We start from the raw sequence: 17,264 nt of genomic DNA on the forward strand, positions 1-17,264 counted from the left end.
AAGTCATATTACGCGGGAGTTTATCACGTAATTAGATCTAATTAATTTTTTTTCCCAGAATCTCACCAATATTTTTTTTCTAGAAATTAGCGGAAAATCATGTTCCGTTATTTTTACACTCTAAAATTACCGTTCAAATTTAGGTTCCTGTTCGTGTTGAGTAAAACACGGATGGACTAATCAATATGGGAACCTTAAAGGGTATTTTAATATTTGCCTTGGTTTTTGAGCAATGTGTGTCCGTCGATATTAATCAAGAGACCATTCAGAAGTTATTTCCTTATTTAAGAAATTACACGGTAATTACCTCCCCGTGTCTTCAGATATCACACAATTTAATTCGAATAGATTTAGTTGCATTTGGTAAAAAAATAAATCTCGTTCTTGAGCAAGAATTTGAGGATGCGTTTTCAATGACAAACCTGACAGTGAATGGCGAAACACTTTCAAAATCTCAGTCCGAAAAATTAATGAAAGAATCTTCACTTGTGAAAGGATATGATAACAATATTCCGGATTCTTCATTTGCATTTGGGAAAAGATGTGGTAACAATTATGATGGATTTGTTTCATACAAAAACGAGTTGTACTTTATCGAACCTTTCGAAAAGTACTCGTTAATTTCGAACAAATCAATTGTGTACAGAAAATCGGATATGGATGAAAGTTACTTTGCATCTCGCATTGATTTCCTTGACGCCAAAATCACGCAAAAACAAGCTTTCAATGCCATTAAAAGCTCAATTTTATCAACAAAATATCTTGATATTTCTTATGAAAAGGGCCCTCGTTTTCTTTCAAAACGCGCCGCTACGCCAACTTCAAGGGCATGTTCCTTACACGTTGTTGCCGATTACATATTTTTTGAAAATATCGGAGGTTCCTCTTTGTCGAAAACAATATCTGAGATGCGCTATCAAGTAAGCCAAGCTGATATGATATTCCGAAGCACCGACTTCAATGGAAATGGATATGGCGACAATATTGGATTCGAAATATCCAACATCACCGTATTCACTGACCCTAACTACAGCGGCTACTACATGTCGGACCTAAATCTGGATGTCAATGAATACCTAACCACGTTTTCTAAATACGACTTCGACCAATCGTGTCTGGCTGTGGCTTTTACTTATCGTGACTTCGATCGTGGCGTTGTCGGACTGGCTTGGATGGGATCTTCAAGTTTATTTGGGTATCCTGGTGGTCTTTGCCAAAGAAGAATACAGTCCGATGGGGTTATGTACAGTTATAACACGGCACTCGTCACCATGCTTAACTACGGCGCGCGATTAAACAGTTACAAGTCATCAATGGTGTTGACCCATGAATTTGGTCACAATTTTGGGAGTTCGCATGATTCGGATGGTGACCCTTCTTGTTTTTCTGATACATACGGAAATTTCATAATGTATCCAACAGCTGGCGAGGGTACAAAACCAAATGAAAACAAATTTTCCCCTTGCAGTATAAACATGATTTATCCAGTCATTGTGAACAAAGGTTGGTGTCTTGCTGATAGAAGTACCCCGTCTTGTGGAAATAGCATCGTAGAGCCAGGCGAAGAATGTGATTGTGGTACCTCGTTTACCTGTGTATACACTGACAACTGCTGTACTCCCTCGGACGTGACGAACTCTCCCGACGCGCCGTGTACATTTAGAAGATCGGAAGGCAAAGTGTGCTCACCAAGAACAGGGCTCTGTTGTGAACAGAGCTGTACATTTACGCCAGCCAGTGTCCAGAAAGTGTGCGGGATCTCCTCAGAATGCCAGGAGACTGTCGTCTGCGATGGAAACAATTCGGTATGTCCCGACGCCATCTTTAAGAAGGACAACACTTCATGTGACTCTGATAGAAAATTGTGTGACAATGGAACATGCTCAAAGAGTTCCTGTGAAAGGAACAATCTTGTTGAATGCCAGTGCACGACTGTGTCTCATGATATGTGTAAACTCTGTTGCAAAGCGCCGAATACTGGTGACTGTAAACCAGCTAACGAGTTTAGTATCCTCTCCACCACAGGTGACGTCATTATGTTAGCATCCGGGTCATCATGCAATGAATTTACTGGATTTTGTGACTCACGACACACTTGTATCTCTGAAGATCCTAATGATGTAATAGACAGACTGAAAGACGCCTTTAGCTCTCAAGTCAGACAAGACATTGGGTTATGGATGAAGAACAATTGGTATTACGTGTTCTTTGGATTGTTGAGTTTGTTTATGCTCATTATCCTGTTCATTGGTTGTAGAAGAAAAAACGAAAACGTGCAAGGTCGGGCATACCGGCAGGGAAGATTCGAACAGGTGATGGCACAAGCAAGGATAGAAAGAGAAAAGCAAGAAAGGAAGATGAATGTCTTGGCGGCCATGTTTGACAAGAGAATTCGAAAAGTACAACACGGCCACGAGAGTTTGGAATACACGTACGCCGTTGTCCGACTCTCAGTCTTCTTTCCAACAGCAACCAAGGAGGTGATCCGACAGGCGCTGGCCAAGTGTACTTCAGAGGACGTGGCAGTCCGACATTTACTGGTCAGTGGCTTCCCGATGAGAAAGATGGTCTGTGCGAAAGACTTTATGGTCAGCTAAAATAGTAATGTTTTCACTTATACATGATCGACTATTTTCTTTCACGCATTTTTTTTCTGGTTATATTCTCGATTGTCCGTTATTCATGAAAGTTTTATCTTTTGTACGTTGTTCATTAAATTTTGTTACATATTATTCTCAATAATGATAATAAAACTTAATAATGTATTATTCTCAATAATAATGTTTTTTTTTAAATTAATTAAGAAGTATATATATATAAAAGTTTATTTTCAACCTAATAGTTAGTACTCCCTTAAAAGCTAAAAGTACGCTGAAGGAGTTTGGATGGGCTACATTCGCCTAAAAATCATTTGTCTAGCTTAACTGAAGTATAGAGAAAATATTTTAGATTTAAATTTGAAATATTTCTCTATATATATATTTCAATACAGAACACTTTTCCTTAGCAATACGGATAGAATGGCACAAAAATGGCCTTGTCCTTTTAAAATGTAGTAGCACGTACCTGTATTAAATAAGCTTTACATTTCGTTATTTGAGTTGGATACATTTGTGTTGCTTTATTGTTTGAAATTGTACAACAGTATGGCAAATAAAATGTGCAGTAAAATTCATTATGAATTTTTATGTCTCTATATGAAATGAACATGCAATAATCGTTGTCGTTATTTCTTATGAAACTTGGATACGTGTGTATGTAAGTATTGTCACTGCGTCGCATTGAATTCTCAAATAACAAATTAAATGTTGAATTGTTTCTGTTACAAGTGTAATCAAACATACCTTAAAATTTATCCAAACATCTTTAAAATACGTTATGTATGTGTATATTTGATGTACAAACTGAATAACTGCTATTGTAATGTGAACAAAGTAAACTGCCAATTTGGAACAATAAACGTCACTTTGTGGTTGTAGTTATCGTAAGGGTAACCATTAATGTTCTATCGTTCAACCATCCTTGGTCTCATGACCACATAACCCATGCCATCATATAGGCATCACTTATCCCACGGCAGCCATTTTTCATAACAGAGGTGTAAATACATGTACTCTTGTTTGATAGGAAGTAGATGCATGATATAAGTGAGAATTTCAAAGAAATTGATATATTAATTCAATAACCACAACCAAAGGACTCCTTTGGTTTTAAACTTCTAACAAACTGATGACACACTGAAGAGAAACATGAAACGGAGAACCATAAATCTGTGTTTATTATGACAGGCAAACCACTTCCTAAACAAATAATATTATTTTGTTAAAGTGTGCGTCCACATTCATTAAGTTGTTTTAATATTGATAGTCGTTCCGAAGACAAATATTGATCTTGGATTGGCTTGTGGTCCTGTGTGGTTCACGTCGACGTCTTTTGCAGAAAGTAAAACCTGGAGTTTGTTTTGCCTCTCTTCGTCATGGATTTCTTCGATTGGAGAAAAGGAAGTTGAAATGCAGGGTATTTTCTTGTTTCTGATTTCTTTGTATCTGTTGACTGCATTTATTCATGGTACATGTGTCGACATTTTATCGGGGTGTAAGAAGACCTGCTCTACAAATGGGGATTGTGATGTATCTACAGGGTAATACTGCCAGAAACAGCTCTGAATTTTTTTTTTCTTCAAAGCAACTCTCTGTGTACTACCGCTTACTTGAATTCTGTCACTTTTATATAAATTTTATAATTGGTTAGTTTATTTTCCAATGTCTACGTAAGTAATTGAAATTAAGCACTTGAATATTCATTCATGCAATGAATAATAGATATTAGATTTAAACAACTTTATTAATATAAACGTGAACGACTTTTCAAGGTTAATTACTGTTAACGTAGAGTTATCTTTGTAGAGCAAAGGTGCAGCATCCTCCTTTTAATACAATTGTGATAAATAAATTAGGTCATACATTGTCATATTGAAATGCACAGTCATTTATGACAAATGTAACTTTTATTTGATAATTTTGTGATTGAATTTTAGGGATGATTTTTTTTTTGGGGGGGGGGGGTAAATCTCTTGTCAAAGCAACATTGTTCCTTGATGGCATTCTCTATACACATATACAGCATGATGCGATATGCTACAAATGGTCAGGCTTCCCTTTTGCCTAGCTTTGCTTTCTCTCTGAATAGGGAAGTATCAGCTTAAAGCTGAACCACACGGAAGGAACGTGACCTTGACGTGGAGGGACTTTTAGCCGCCCGATTACCAGTTCGAATATATTGTGGCAATCTCTTCATCCTTAACAACTACCACGATGGCATGAAAGAGAGTTGAAGTATGATTATTCTAAAAAAAAAATATGACGTGTTGTATTCCGTAGATGTATTTTATATCATTCACCTCCCTAAAAATTAGAGCAGATCAGAAATAGCAAATATTGTGTGTGTGTCTAGTGAACACAGCAAAGAATAAGGAGTTTTAAATACTAGTCGCTTTAATTCGAACAGATGTTAATAAATATGACATTGAACTCCTTTTCTATATTCAGTACAAGATTTTGAATAACTTAAAACATGCTGCACTTCACCAAAATTACATTATTTTTATTCCAATACCAGTACTTAAAACCATTATATAGACAAGGCCGATATAGATTATTAAATATATACCACTACAAATAACACCACATTTGACCTTGTTTAATTTTAAGATTTAGGAAAAACTATACAATATAAACAACTGAGAGTTTATTCATGCAGAAGATAAACTTAATTTTAATTTATTTTATGTTAATGTTTAATCCCAAAATCGGGACAGAGTTCAAAATATGTTATACTCAACTATTCATATTCTATCTTGTAATTTCCAGCAGTGTTATGTTTTGTTGTTGTGAATGAAAGTATTCATTGAAAGTATAAAATTCTGTCTTTGGTTGTTCATGCCAATATGAATTGAAGGTAGTGAGCTTTGCAGTAAATATATAGCGCAAACACCACAAAATAAAAAAATAATTATGTTGTTTATATTTACATATCTCTCTCTCTCTCTCTCTCATTTATTTTCCAGATAAAATGAGTTTTAGTACGAATGTTATCTCTATTTTCGATCAGTATGTTGCATAGAAGTAACAGGCAGTTTAGCCATAATATGGGTCATAAGCTGCAAAAATTTGGAAGTCTGAAGTGCGTCAAGAATTCCCACACGTCTCATTTGTAGTAATATGTGCTGTGATTTTCTTATATTATATCCCTTTTCATGTATGTAATATTTATAAGTTAACATTAATTACACATGCAGCATATTTATTTTAACCAACATTGTCATTCACTGCTAAATAATGCATTTGAAGTCAGTTTTAATTAGTTCAAGGAATTTGAATATATAAATATTCATACACAGACAAAATTATTAGAAACTGGTTGTGATGTGATTCGGTTTTGTCAGTAGCTACTTGAACACTCTGAGTCTCGGGAGAGATATTGCGGTACTTAGATGTTTATACGGTATGATATTGACGTTCATCACTTTTGTAGGTAGGGTCAGCTCCAGAATGTATCTTGAACGACCTTCACCCTGGGACTACTTACTACAGTTGATATATGGAAAGATATCCACTTTGCGGAATAACAAGAAACAAGCGAAATAATTTCGTTTAAAACATCAGGTATTTAACCAAAGAAATGAGGGTGACTGTTTACTAGTATAGAATAAACCAGCCAGGGGGCAGACAATAGCTAGTAGGGAAAACTGCACAATTGCATCTGGCCGAATTCAATACGGGCAAAACTGTTTGCAAGTGTAGAAGGGTGAAAATAACACAGAGCGAAAATAACCCTGTATACAGTATACATGTACATATAATACAATATACTTGTAATAGAACTATTATGTATTAGTAAATATTCAATTGTCAATAATTTTTCATTCCAATCCAAATACTTTAATGTCTTTTTTTTAATAATGCAACCATAGCAAATAATACAGCAAAATAAAATGTTGCCTTGTTTTATATCAATGTAATATAAAAAGTAATTTCAAAAACTCAACAATCTACTTAATTATATAGCCTCTGCAAATCAAAAATGTTATTTCTGTATTCACAAAATACAGAAAATATGCAAATATTAAAAATATCCCAAGCCAAATAGACATTCTTTTCATCAACATTGTTTTTAAAAGTAACACTCAATGCATGTACACATGTAAATAAATCATTTTGACTCCAATAATGTGAGTTCATATCAAAAACTTGGAATGAGGTAAATTATTAGACTCTGTTTAGATAGTTACTAATGACTGTATATCACATATGCAAAGAGAAAGCAGATCTCAAACTTTGTGTTTTAGATCCAACACCACCAACAATGAATATAATGTAAATCAAAGAATACTTGATGTTAACTCTCATTTAAATATTATATATGATTTCACAGACAGCAGATAAATAACTTAAGAATCAGCAGTTCATGTACATCAATGTATCTTTTCTTTTTCTCAAGGAATTTTCAGGTAAAGATATTCGCCCTATTTTGCTACTCTGGGAGTTGGGGTTTTCCATTTTCGGAAACCCACCAGTTTCTCTGATATTTCCCACAGTTTCTTAGCAGCCTCGTCATCCTGGGCAGCCTTTGATTCCTCCTTGATAGCACAGTCACTATCATAAAATGTAGGAAATGTGTTGACACAATCAATGTTCAAAATATTTTTTGAATAACTAACAAATCACTACAAGTAAAAAGCATGCATTTACTAGGAATTTTACCCAAGAAAATCATTGTTTTTCTTAGATTTGGTTAGATCTGCAGCATCCAATCGTTCTCTCAAAAACTACCTGGCATGTTAAACAAAACATTTATCCTATGTAGAGAACATGTAATAAAATTCCTTGTTTCAAAAGTTTAATGACACCAGGCAGACAAGAAATACATGTATGTTGATCACCCATTGCTATGTACTTATATATGTGCCAGTTGCTACATGTATATGTTCAATCACCCTGTTTTCATGGTTCAACAGAAAAATTATTCTTTTCATTGAATGTGAACCCTTTGGTTAACAATGATTTTCTTTGGGTGACAATTTACAATGTAACCCTTGTTATAATCTAATTTCGTATTCATAGTATACTTGAATTTCACATGGAAAGAAATTTATTCCAAGCTATCTTAGTTTATGTAAAAGGGCCTGAACCTTATAGTAAATTACATGACTGTGAACAACAAAATCTATTCAATGGATTCAGAACAATACATGCCACATGCATATACTAGTACATTCCACACTCCTGGTTTTTTTGTAAGCATGAATAAAATGTATATGAAAATACTGATCAGAGAAAAGTAGGTATAATACTACCATAAGAGCCTACAGAAAGTTTTACACACCTGAAGTATTTCCCTGTAACACTAGCTAGGCTTTCCTTTACAGCACAGTATATAGTGGTCTGAGCTCCCTGTAAAGGAGTTTTGCCGAGGAGATAAATGATGGGGGCAAGCAGGATCCGGAAGTAAAACGGCACGCTCCGAGGAAGGTAACGAGTCAGCTCTGTATCCACAACTCCAGGATGTAGTGAATTCGCTGTCACATTTGTTCCTACAGAGTTAAAATTCCAAATAACTTTCATACAACCAGACCGAGCCTTGGTGAACACAAAATGGTAAAGTATGAGTTTGAGTTCAAGGATCTGTTGGACAATGCCTTACCTTGCAATCTCCGACTCAACTCCCTCGTGAACAATACGTTGGCAAGTTTGCTCTGGCGGTAAACTGTGATACTGTTGTAATTTTTTTCACCGTTAAGGTCATCAAAGTCTAATTTATCTGTATCTAATTTAAAAAAATAATAATAATATATCAAGATAATAATGCATGTAATTTAATGTTTAAGATATTTATACAAACTTTTAGATAAGACAATTAGTTTGATAAGCATGTTCTTCACTTGTTTGAGAAAAGAATACAGTCTAATTAATTTGACAATAGCAAACATCAATGTCCGAGTAAATCTCATGTCTCCCACTGTGAGTTTGTTTTTAGTCCTTTCCTACCCCTCTAGTTTTTTTATCATTTGTGTGATGCACTTGGTGAATTAAGGAATAATACCAAAAACTCTAAACCATTTGCACTCTTCTATACTGGCATGAAAATATTGTATGAATTGTTGTTTAGATGTTTTCTTAACCTTAATTACTGGTACAAGGTACCAAATATCTGGGGGGGGGGGGGGATTTCGCATGTAACAAAATTTGCGGAAGTCGGGAAAGTATGTAGCACTTTTTAATTTGCTGCAGTCAATTTTTGTGATTTTAAAAGTTTCTTATAGAAAACAATACAAGGTATAAGTTCTGTGTATTCAACATTTTGCGATTGAAAAGAGATCGCGAAAAATGCAACAATTAGATCATCCCAAAAATTGCCAGATATACGCTACTTTCCTGGTATCTAATCAATACTTTCTTAACTTAATTGGATAATGCTTTCTAACATGATGACGGCATGATTATCAGAATGTAAGGAGAGTTATCTCCCCCTTCCTTACAAATAGTTGGAAGTGGGAGAGGGTGGAATCACCATGTCTATCCATATCCTTTAATAAATCTGCCTGTAAACTTGATTTATTCTGCTGCAAAAAACGAGCAAATAGATTTTTCTAAAATTCACCCATTATGAATCTAAAATTTGTAAAAACTTTATTATATCAAGTTATGATTTGACAATTTTTTTTTCATTTTGAAGTGTGTTTTTATTTTAACTTTATGTACTTCACTAATTATTTTTTTGAAATTGTGAAATGGCATGATGTTTCGCAAAGATTAAATCCCAAATTAAAGAGGCCGAGTGGTCAACAAATTACCCATCAGATCTGCCTCAAACTTTTAAATATGATATTTTGGGCCATAAACTATAACTGTTTAATTCATTTTTTTTGTTATCTATATTATACAAAGATCTTCATCTTAAGGATTTAACTAAAGCCTAAAAATTGGCCATGAAGATTAAGCCCTCCAAAAAAATGATGTATAAAGGAACTATCATGCCTATCTGTCTCTCACTGTCTGTCTATTTGTATGTCTGTCTGTCTGTTGAATTCTATTTCTTACGTGTATGTGCATGGGACGACACATTGATGATTCTAGCAGGGGCCGAACTTTTTATTTTATCTAGGAGTAGATTGGTCAACAGGAAATGACCAAGATGGTTCACTCCAAACTGCATCTCGAAACCATCTTGGGTCTTCCAGTATGGACACATCATTATACCTAAAAAAAAAAAAGAGATTCTTCACAGTGTTATTTATCATACATTTAAAATACACCGTTAAGTAACAGATGTTCTGATGTTCAGATGACAGTCTAGATCTAATTTTCACTTCCTTTCTTATTAATCTTTTACTGCATAAAATGTAATTTGTAAATTACTGTTACCCTATGTATGTGTAATGCATGTATGGTTATGCCAAGAAAGATCTCAAAGTAAACATAGGATATATGATATACAAGCTAGCAGTATTTTCCCTTTATTGGAAAGTAAAAGGCTACAATTTAGTTCTAACGGGCCGGGGTCAAAAGGATTATAGGTCATTTCAGAACCCTTTGGAGAGCTTTCACTAAGCTAGTGCATAAACCAGTATGTGCATAGTAAGTTAAACCAGCAAATACAATTTCACATTCATTCATTTAATGGTAAAATAAGACTTACCTGCATTATTTATAAGAATATCAATTTTAGGCTCGCTTTTGTTGATGTTGTCAGCAAATTTGCGGATGGAATCTAAGGAGGCCAAGTCTACAATCTTGACAACAATATTCCGGTTGTTGGATTTCTTCATGATGTCTGTTGCAGCTCTCTCTGCTCTGATAACATCACGACATGCCAATATCACTTTTGCACCTATCAATTGAAAAAACATCTTTTCAAGTTATTACATTTAATAATGGGATGTTATTTGATAAAGAAGTTCTCATCTCAAACAATCTTGTTATAAATCCTTTTTCCAGTATGTTTTTAACTATTTCTTATAATCGTTGACAAATACAACAGTTACCATAGTCTGTGGGTGCATGTTTTGCTAGTGTACTGTATACTGGAGAATCATCAGTGTTCATGGCTTTTGTGAAGTAACCCTTGCCCACAAATTTCCCAATGAACGTATATACATGCAAGCATTTGTTTAATATTGATAAACAAAATAGAACCTTTTCAAACGAAAATACTTCCCCACGAACCAGGATATTTTTGGCTACCCAAGAACATTGATCCCCCACGAATAAACATGCTTCCACAGGAACCATTGTTTAAAGGATATTGTTAAATACGATACCCAGTGAATTGGCCAAAAAATATAATTCTTCAATCTTGCATGTAATTAATTTTTTATATATTTAATTTTCTATTCACTTAAAGGACAGGGTCATTCACTCTTAAAGTCTACAAAATCATCAATATCACAATGCGTAATCATTTCTGATATATAAAACAATCCAAGTTATACCAATTTGAATATGTCATTTTTATTCACTTGTGTTTTTAAATCATCAAATTCATGGTAGATTTTCTATGATTCATTATATAAGGGCTGCAGACTTATCTTATGAGATATCATCATCCTTTATCAAAAGTCAAACTCAGCGTCATTTCATAGCTGACCTCTTGACGCCAGATCAATGGCAGTCTCTTTCCCAATGCCTGTGTTAGCTCCTGTGATGATGACAGTTTTTCCATCAAGTCTTGCTTTGCTGCGACAAACACCTCCAGCAAAATATCGTCTAATGGCAGTAAAACTCACACCTACAAATGTTGTCAAATAAAGACCAAAATGAAAGCAATGTAGAGGTTGATGCCTGAACATGTATTATCAATTCAGTGAATGGCGAGATTTCTTTGTTCAAGTGCGAAGAGGACAAACATGAAAAGAAGATGATATGGTCAGTAAACATATATTACACGTAAATGCAACAGTGGGTTTCTTCAAGTGATGGAACAAATTGTGTACTATTTCGGTTGTAAAAGAAAAAAATCAATTCTCTGATGCCAAATTAGAGATGTTTGGAGGTAATCTACCGGTATATAAAATTATTGCAATGTCACATTGTCTAAAGTCAACAGAAGTTTATTCCTGAAGCCTTAAATGATTAAGGTAAACACTATAGCAATTACTAATTTGCCATGCATATAAATCCAGGAACGTGTACAATATTCTATTTCAAATTACGACAGGACAGGTAACTTCTACATTTGCAGTGTTTACACACAGGGGCATCGTATCCGCTCTACTCTTTATGACATATTTATAAATAATGCAACACATATATTATTTATATATATGTCATAGAGAGTAGGGCGGATGCGATGCACCTGTGGTTTATACTTCCAAACATATCATGCAAGACTCTAACATTAGTTTTTAGAACTCTTTTCACTACCTGTAAAATACAATATGAATAATTATTGCTTTTGGATGAATTTTTAATATTACATGTATATGTTATAAAATGATTGAGATACAGTTCCCACCGAAGAAAAACCCATCGATTTTTCTCAGAAATGAGATAAATTTCTCAGAAATGAGATAAATGCCGTCTTCTATATTTTTAAAAAATCTGTAATAATGATCCGATAAGGAAACTGTTAAAAAATTGTAAGATTGTATTTTGAAGGTTTGCTTTGCTTTATTTGAAAAGTTTATTAACGATATCTGCAGAACTGTAGATCCATTAAAAAAATTCGGGTAGACGGGTCAAAACCGTGCGAGAACTCTTGTCTGGATTTTAGTATGGATGGAACTGTAGCTATATGGTCCGTCACCGGAACCTACGAACAGTGAGATATATCGCAAAACTTGCATATTCAGATTCCGTTATTATATGTTGCGTCCCTGGGCTGCGTTCAAGATCGTAGTGGCTAGATAGGGCTAGGTAGGGGCTACGTTGTTGAACGGTATGCTAGCCTAGCCGCTAGGTAGATATTCGTAGCCTAAATATTTTATGCTAAGCATCGAATTCAAGATGGCCACCTTAGTTACCACTTTGTAACAAACACGAAATCTATTTATATAGTGATATTTTATTCAGCCTTTAAGTTATAATGAATCTTAACATATATATTTCCGCTTGAAATTAACAAATTATGTAAATGTTATAAGTCTTCAGTTGAATATTTCCAACTTCAAATCTGAAACCTAGCGGCTAACCTAGCGGTCCGTTCAGTAGACCTAGATATCTACGACCTAGCGGCTAGGCTAGCAGCTACGATCTTGAACGCAGCCCTGGTGTAATACTAATTAAGAGGAAATTCTAGGTAAGATAGTGTTTACAACAAACGTTTAAATTCAAAACAGTGTATCAAAAACGAAATATACATGCATTATTTACCTATTCCCACAAGTGAACCAATTAGAAATCGATGTTTTCTTGCAATGTCCAACATTTCCTCAAAATCTATTCCCGTCATGCTTTCGTAGATTAGGCCTACACAGATACACAGTAAAATGCCAATCCCGATCATCTGTGATGGAATGGGACAATTGCTCACTCTGTAAACGTTTTCACCAGAAGGCATATTATGCTGTATGCTTTTATCATGTAATTAAATTTTTTTCTCAGAATCTCACCTTTTTTTTCCAAGAATTATCGGAAAATAATATTCCGTCATTTTTCCATTCTAAAATTACAGTTCAAATATAGGTTCCCGCTCACGTTAAGTAAAACGCGGATGGACTAATCAATATGGGAACCTTAAAGGGTATTTTGATGTTTGCCTTGGTTCTTGAGCAATGTGTGTCCGTCGATATTAATCAAGAGACCATTAGGAAGTTATTTCATTATTTAAGGTAGCTCCATACTCGTAAAATTCTCTGAGGAAAGTTGAAAAACCAACTGATTTCGACTTAATAGACTTAAATGTCATCAATTGTTAGAAAAAATATACATGTCATCACACTTTTTGAGATGCCAGATAAACATAAACTAAAGCATATTTTAGCATTAGAAAATTGTATTTTTTTCTGTTAAAAGTAAAATCTTGTAGGCAGAAATTTGTTTTTCTTGTTTAATTTTAATGTCAACTTTATCAGAAAACTAAAATTACAAAAATATTTTAAAATTAATCGTTGGAATAAGAAAAACTATAGCATTTAGACATACAACTGAAAGAAAAGTCAGAAAAAGAGTTATTTCCCCTTTTCAAAGATAAAATATATAAAAATTTGGAAATTTAGTATAAAATTAAGTGCGAAAATATCTTGAACTACCAATAATTCTAATTACATCCATGTGATTATATTCACATAAAATAAATAAAACTATCTTGCACAATTTTTAAAGAATTCAAAGTTTTACAAAAAAGTGTGACGTCACAGAACACTGGATCTACTTTAAGAAATTACACGGTAATTACCTCCCCGTGTCTTCAGAAATCACACAATTTAATTAGAATAGATACAGTACCGATCAGACCCAACCTAACAGAAAGTAAACCCCAACTAAACCCTGGGTTTACTTTCTGGGTTTACTCTGGGTTTACTAGAGTGGACCCAGAGTAAACCCCAAGTAAACCCAGAGTGGACACAGAGAGTAAACCCGATCAGAAGTATATCCTGAAAGCAGACGCTTTATGTGTATTCGGAATATACAAGGGGCAGGACTCACAGGCAGTAGGATGATAAGATAAGATACAAGTCTGCTTCACAATTCAGTGCGTATAGTTGACTCAAAAAGCAATTCTCGAGTAAACCCAAAGTAAACCCCGAGTAAACCCAAAGTAAACCTCAAGTGGACCCAAATTTTCAAAAAGTCAACCCAAAGTAAACCCAGGGTTTAGTTTGGGTTTACTCTGGTGTTAGGTTGGGTCTGATCGGTACTGTATGGTTGCATTTGGTAAAAACATAAATCTCATTCTTGAAAAAGAATCTGCAGATGCGTTTTCAATGACAAACCTGACAGTGAATGGCGAATTAGTTCCAAAATCTCGGTCTAAAAAAGTAATGAAAGAATCTAAAATTGTGAAAGGATATGATAACAATTTTCCTGATTCTTCATTTGCATTTGGGAAAAGATGTGGTAACAATTATGATGGATACAAAAACGAGTTGTACTTTATTAGTATTTAGAGAAATACTTGTTCATTTCGAACAAATCAATTGTGTACAGAAAATCGGATATGAACGAAGGTTACCTCGCATCTCGCATTGATATCCTTGACACCAAAGCCACGCAAAAACAAGCTTTTAATGCCATTAAAAGCTCAATTTTATCAACAAAATATCTTGATACTTCTGATTAAAAGAGCCCTCGTTTTATTTCAAAACGCACCGCTACGTCAACTTCAAGGGCATGTTCCTTACACGTTGTTGCTGATCACATATTTTTTGAAAATATCGGAGGTTCCTCTTTGTCGAAAACAATTTCTGAGATGCGATATTAAGTAAGCCAAGCTGATATGATATTCCGAAGCACCGACTTCAATGGAAATGGATATGGCGACAATATTGGATTCGAAATATCCAACATCACCGTATTCACTGACCCCAGCTACAGCGGCTACTACATGTCGGACCTAAGTCTGGACGTCAATGGTTACCTATCCACGTTTTCTAAATACGACTTCGACCAATCGTGTCTGGCTGTGGCTTTTACTTATCGTGACTTCGATCGTGGCGTTGTCGGACTGGCTTGGATGGGATCTTCAAGTTTATTTGGGTATCCTGGCGGTCTTTGCCAAAGAAGAATACAGTCCGATGGGGTTATGTACAGTTATAACACGGCACTCGTCACCATGCTTAACTACGGCACGCGAGTAAACAGTTACGAGTCATCAATGGTGTTGACCCATGAATTTGGTCACAATTTTGGGAGTTTGCATGATTCGGATGGTGACCCTTCTTGTTTTTCTGAAACATACGGAAATTTCATAATGTATCCAACATCTGGCGAGGGTACAAAACCAAATGAAAACAAATTTTCCCCTTGCAGTATAAACATGATTTATCCAGTCATTGTGAACAAAGGTTGGTGTCTCGCTGATAGAAGTACCCCGTCTTGTGGAAATAGCATCGTAGAGCCAGGCGAAGAATGTGATTGTGGTACCTCGTTTACCTGTGTATACACTGACAACTGCTGTACTCCCTCGGACGTGACGAACTCTCCCGACGCGCCGTGTACATTTAGAAGATCGGAAGGCAAAGTGTGCTCACCAAGAACAGGGCTCTGTTGTGAACAGAGCTGTACATTTACGCCAGCCAGTGTCCAGAAAGTGTGCGGGATTTCCTCAGAATGCCAGGAGACTGTCGTCTGCGATGGAAACAATTCGGTATGTCCCGACGCAACCCTTAAGCCAGACAACACTTCATGTGACTCTGATAGAAAATTGTGTGACAATGGAACATGCTCAAAGAGTTCCTGTGAAAGGAACAATCTTGTTGAATGCCAGTGCACGACTGTGTCTCATGATATGTGTAAACTCTGTTGCAAAGCGCCGAATACTGGTGACTGTAAACCAGCTAACGAGTTTAGTATCCTCTCCACCACAAGTGACGTCATTATGTTAGCATCCGGGTCATCATGCAATGAATTTACTGGATTTTGTGACTCACGACACACTTGTATCTCTGAAGATCCTAATGATGTAATAGACAGACTGAAAGACGCCTTTAGCTCTCAAGTCAGACAAGACATTGGGTTATGGATGAAGAACAATTGGTATTACGTGTTCTTTGGATTGTTGAGTTTGTTCATGCTCATTATCCTGTTCATTGGTTGTAGAAGAAAAAACGAAAACGTGCAAGGTCGGGCATACCGGCAGGGAAGATTCGAACAGGTAATGGCACAAGCAAGGATAGAAAGAGAAAAGCAAGAAAGGAAGATGAATGTCTTAGCGGCCATGTTTGACAAGAGAATTCGAAAAGTACAACACGGCCACGAGAGTTTGGAATACACGTACGCCGTTGTCCGACTCTCAGTCTTCTTTCCAACAGCAACCAAGGAGGTGATCCGACAGGCGCTGGCCAAGTGTACTTCAGAGGACGTGGCAGTCCGACATTTACTGGTCAGTGGCTTCCCGATGAGAAAGATGGTCTGTGCGAAAGACTTTATGGTCAGCTAAAATAGTAATGTTTTCACTTATACATGATCGACTATTTTCTTTCACGCATTTTTTTCTGGTTATATTCTCGATTGTCCGTTATTCATGAAAGTTTTATCTTTTGTACGTTGTTCATTAAATTTTGTTACATATTATTCTCAATAATAACAATAAAACTTGATAATGTATTATTCTCAATAAGAATGGGTTTTTTTATTAATTAAGAAGTATATATAAAAAGGTTTATTTTCAACCTAATAGTTAGTACTCCCTTAAAAGCTAAAAGTACGCTGAAGGAGTTTGGATGGGCTACATTCGCCTAAAAATCATTTGTCTAGCTTAACTGAAGTATAGAGAAAATATTTTAGATTTAGATTTGAAATATTTCTCTATATATATATATTGCAATACAGAACACTTTTCCTTAGCAATGCAGATAGAATGGCACAAAAATGGCCTTGTCCTTTTAAAATGTAGTAGCACGTACCTGTATTAAATAAGCTTTACATTTCGTTATTTGAGTTGGATACATTTGTGTTGCTTTATTGTTTGAAATTGTACAACAGTATGGCAAATAAAATGTGCAGTAAAATTCATTATGAATTTTTATGTCTCTATATGAAATGAACCTGCAATAATCGTTGTCGTTATTTCTTCTGAAACTTGGATACGTGTGTATATAAGTATTG

At 35.1% G+C, this 17,264-nt stretch overlaps 4 protein-coding genes across 4 annotated transcripts in view; 3 read left to right on the plus strand and 1 right to left on the minus strand.

The window, feature by feature from the left end:
- The first annotated feature begins 170 nt into the window (after nt 1-170).
- On the plus strand, nt 171-3,205 carry LOC136276118 (disintegrin and metalloproteinase domain-containing protein 10-like). The gene has a single exon (XM_066087132.1). It carries the CDS (start codon nt 186-188, stop codon nt 2,595-2,597), a length of 2,412 nt encoding a protein of 803 aa, XP_065943204.1. The 5' UTR covers nt 171-185; the 3' UTR covers nt 2,598-3,205.
- A 760-nt stretch (nt 3,206-3,965) lies between these two features.
- Nucleotides 3,966-17,264, plus strand: part of LOC105345938 (uncharacterized) — a 38,237-nt gene continuing 24,938 nt past the window's right edge. The window contains exon 1 of the mRNA XM_066087134.1: nt 3,966-4,129. Coding sequence (XP_065943206.1) covers nt 4,011-4,129 — 119 coding nt within the window. The 5' untranslated portion in view covers nt 3,966-4,010. The remainder of the gene's footprint in view (nt 4,130-17,264) is intronic.
- Nucleotides 6,290-13,036, minus strand: LOC105345933 (retinol dehydrogenase 13). The gene is made up of 7 exons (XM_066087137.1): nt 12,870-13,036; nt 11,146-11,286; nt 10,198-10,389; nt 9,600-9,758; nt 8,203-8,325; nt 7,885-8,092; nt 6,290-7,154 (listed from the first exon to the last, which is right to left on the minus strand). Exons 1-7 carry the CDS (start codon nt 13,000-13,002, stop codon nt 7,025-7,027), a joined length of 1,086 nt encoding a protein of 361 aa, XP_065943209.1. The 5' UTR covers nt 13,003-13,036; the 3' UTR covers nt 6,290-7,024.
- Nucleotides 14,776-17,184, plus strand: LOC136269727 (disintegrin and metalloproteinase domain-containing protein 10-like). Its single transcript, XM_066088896.1, has one exon. The coding sequence runs from the start codon at nt 14,935-14,937 to the stop codon at nt 16,594-16,596; it is 1,662 nt and encodes a 553-aa protein (XP_065944968.1). The 5' UTR covers nt 14,776-14,934; the 3' UTR covers nt 16,597-17,184.

The sequence above is a fragment of the Magallana gigas genome, chromosome 6, assembly GCF_963853765.1.
Source record: "Magallana gigas chromosome 6, xbMagGiga1.1, whole genome shotgun sequence".
NCBI lineage: Eukaryota > Metazoa > Mollusca > Bivalvia > Ostreida > Ostreidae > Magallana > Magallana gigas.